Raw genomic sequence first — 2,706 nt, forward strand, 5'->3', positions numbered from 1 at the left:
AAAAAATAGACACCCCCCATTTAAAAAATCAAAAGGCATACTTAATATAAAAATAAACACTGTGAAAGCAGACTAGTTTACAAACAAAAAAGTTAACGAAATCTAAGATCAAATTTGTCTCTCGACAGCTTTGTATGCCATGGAAATTAAAGTTGAAAAAGACTTGAAGACTGGAGAAAGTACAGTCCTGTCTTCAATACCTCTCCCATCAGATGACTTTACAGGTTCAGGAATAAAAGTGTATGATGATGGGCAAAAGTCGGTGTATGCAGTAAGCTCTAATCGCAATGCAACATTCAACGGCACTGACGGCCTGGCACCGGTTGAGGTAGAGGAACTCTTAAGACAAGCTTCGGAGAGAAACTCTAAATCCCCAACAGAATATCACGAGCCTGTATATGCCAATCCATTTTGCAGGCCTACAACTCCACAGAGAGAGAAGGTGAGTCCTGGACCAAACTTTCAAGAAAGGATGCAAGTTAAAGCTAATGGACTGGGTAACGATCTGAATGAATCCAAACACCATATGGACAACGGACTTTCAGAGGAGAGGGGCAACAGCTTCAATCATGTCAGTCCTGTTCGGCCAATATCTCATCCCCAATCATTGACTCAACAAGCAGAGGAGATGCCCCATGCCCTACAAAAGAAGCTGATGACACCTTGGGAAGAATCAAATGTGATGCAGGACAAGTATGCACCCTCTCCAAAGGCAAGACTCAGTCCCAGTGAGGCACTCGTTGGGAGATCAGAATGCCAGGGTTCTTCTCCTACTTGTCAGGAGGATGAGGAAGATGTGAGATATAATATCGTTCATTCGCTGCCTTCTGACATGGATGAGAGAGAACCCGTGACGATGATTTTCATGGGGTATCAGCAGGCAGAGGACAATGAAGAAGAAAAGAAGCTTCTGACGGGGTATGACGGGGTCATCCATGCTGAACTGGTTGTGATTGATGATGAGGAGGAGGCTGAAGGCGAAGCTGAGAAACCATCCTACCATCCCATAGCTCCCTATAGTCAGGTTTACCAGCCTGCTAAGCCAACACCACTTCCTAGGAAGAGATCAGAAGTTAATCCCCATGAAAACGCAAACCATAAATCTCCCCACAAAAATTCCATATCCCTGAAAGAGCAAGAAGAAAGTTTAGGCAGCCCTGTCCGCCATTCTCCACTTGGTGTTCAGACAGCTGGAGATGGAACCGAGGACCCATCCCTAACAGGTAATAAAAATGCCAAGGCTTGCCGCTGCTGCTTAGTCATGTGAAAATCTTCTCTGTGTCGTTAACAAACCCTCTTGCTTTCGGCTTTTCTGATCATCTCATAGGCTAATACACACTAAGGTTTTTTATTAATGTTGGTCCTTTTATCACCATAATTAAAGTGATTCAGTCAATTCAAAAGATAAATGAAAAAAAAANTTTCCAAATAATTTACATGGAGACTTGGGTAAGAAAAATTGGTGAACTACATGGTAACTACAAATGCACTATTCCCTTTGGTTCAACTTTAAACTTGTCTCTTTATAAAAGAAATTTCTGTGTTTCATTTGGAAGTAATATTAGTAATTGCAAAGAATAAAATGGGGTAAGGGTCAAATACTTTACATAAGAATTCCTTCTGTGAAAAAAAATAATTAAAAACTTGAAAATTGCTAAATAAAGTCAGGTATTAGGTACCTTCTATGTATTATACAATACTAAATATGATGTGTGGTGTGATGCTATAGTCTTAGAAGGCACCTAGATACTTACATGCAACATTCCAAGGAAACTTTATATATGCGGAAGATATATTTAAGAACTCTACATTTGTATTGCCTTAAACAATAAAAAATATATCTTTTTGTCATCAGACTTGAAAAAGAGATCCAAGATCTCGAAAAGGCTGAACTGCAAATCTCAACTAAAGAAGAGGTCGTTTTAAGGAAACTGAAATCAATTGAGAGGACAACAGAAGACATAATAAGGGTGAGTATTAATTGATATTAAAACTATGATTCCCTTTCAAAGTGAGCCCACAAACAGTATACAATTCAAAGTATATCCACATTTAGAATTTATTTTTTAAACTGTATTAATCATGGAGAATTATTTTTTCTTACAGTCTGTGAAGGTAGAAAAGGAAGAAACACCAGGAGGTATGTTTCTGAGCAGTCTATTCTATGTCTAATTAAGATATTTTTTTGATAAGCCCACTGAAATTTTTCCCATTATTGTAAATATATTCTGAATGTATTTTGAATTAATATTAATTTTACAGAGTCAATTGAAGACATCTATGCTAATATCCCTGACCTTCCAAAAGCCTATGTACCTTCCAGATTAAGGAAGGAAAGAAATGATGGAATAGAAGATGATGAACAAAATAGAAAAGGTATAAGAGAAATCTATCTCCAAGGCAGGTTCTCAAATTCAGATTTTTGTAGTGTCAAATATTAGCAATTTGCTATGACATCCTGTGCTTCCAAGTTAAGCAATGGTTCATTGTACAAAGTTCTAGGAGGTATGTGAGTCACCTGCATAGGTAGGGATAAGTGGGTTACGGTATTGATTCTATGTATTTTATTCCCTATCACACTAGATAGGCTCAGAGATGATAAAGGCCTAAAGGAGACAAGAAGCTCTGAAAAGCAAAGCTCCCTTGCTTAAAAATCTCTCTCCAACATATTCCATCTAGTCCACACTCTCTTGGGTTACTAAGATC

At 38.1% G+C, this 2,706-nt stretch overlaps 1 protein-coding gene across 3 annotated transcripts in view; it reads left to right on the forward strand.

Moving 5' to 3' along the window:
* Positions 1–2,706, forward strand: part of PALMD (palmdelphin) — a 58,466-nt gene that overhangs the window by 49,652 nt on the left and 6,108 nt on the right. Inside the window, exons 4-6 of one of the 3 annotated variants that reach the window (XM_019629359.1) lie at positions 1,856–1,970; positions 2,107–2,140; positions 2,263–2,679. In XM_019629359.1, the coding sequence (XP_019484904.1) occupies positions 1,856–1,970; positions 2,107–2,140; positions 2,263–2,441 (328 nt within the window). In that variant the 3' untranslated portion in view covers positions 2,442–2,679. Of the gene's footprint in view, positions 1–41; positions 1,224–1,855; positions 1,971–2,106; positions 2,141–2,262; positions 2,680–2,706 lie in introns of those variants that run through there. The other 2 variants (XM_019629360.1, XM_019629358.1) reach the window with 2 other exon arrangements.

Source organism: Hipposideros armiger, unplaced genomic scaffold (genome assembly GCF_001890085.2).
Source record: "Hipposideros armiger isolate ML-2016 unplaced genomic scaffold, ASM189008v1 scaffold_845, whole genome shotgun sequence".
In the NCBI taxonomy this organism is placed as follows: Eukaryota; Metazoa; Chordata; class Mammalia; order Chiroptera; family Hipposideridae; genus Hipposideros; species Hipposideros armiger.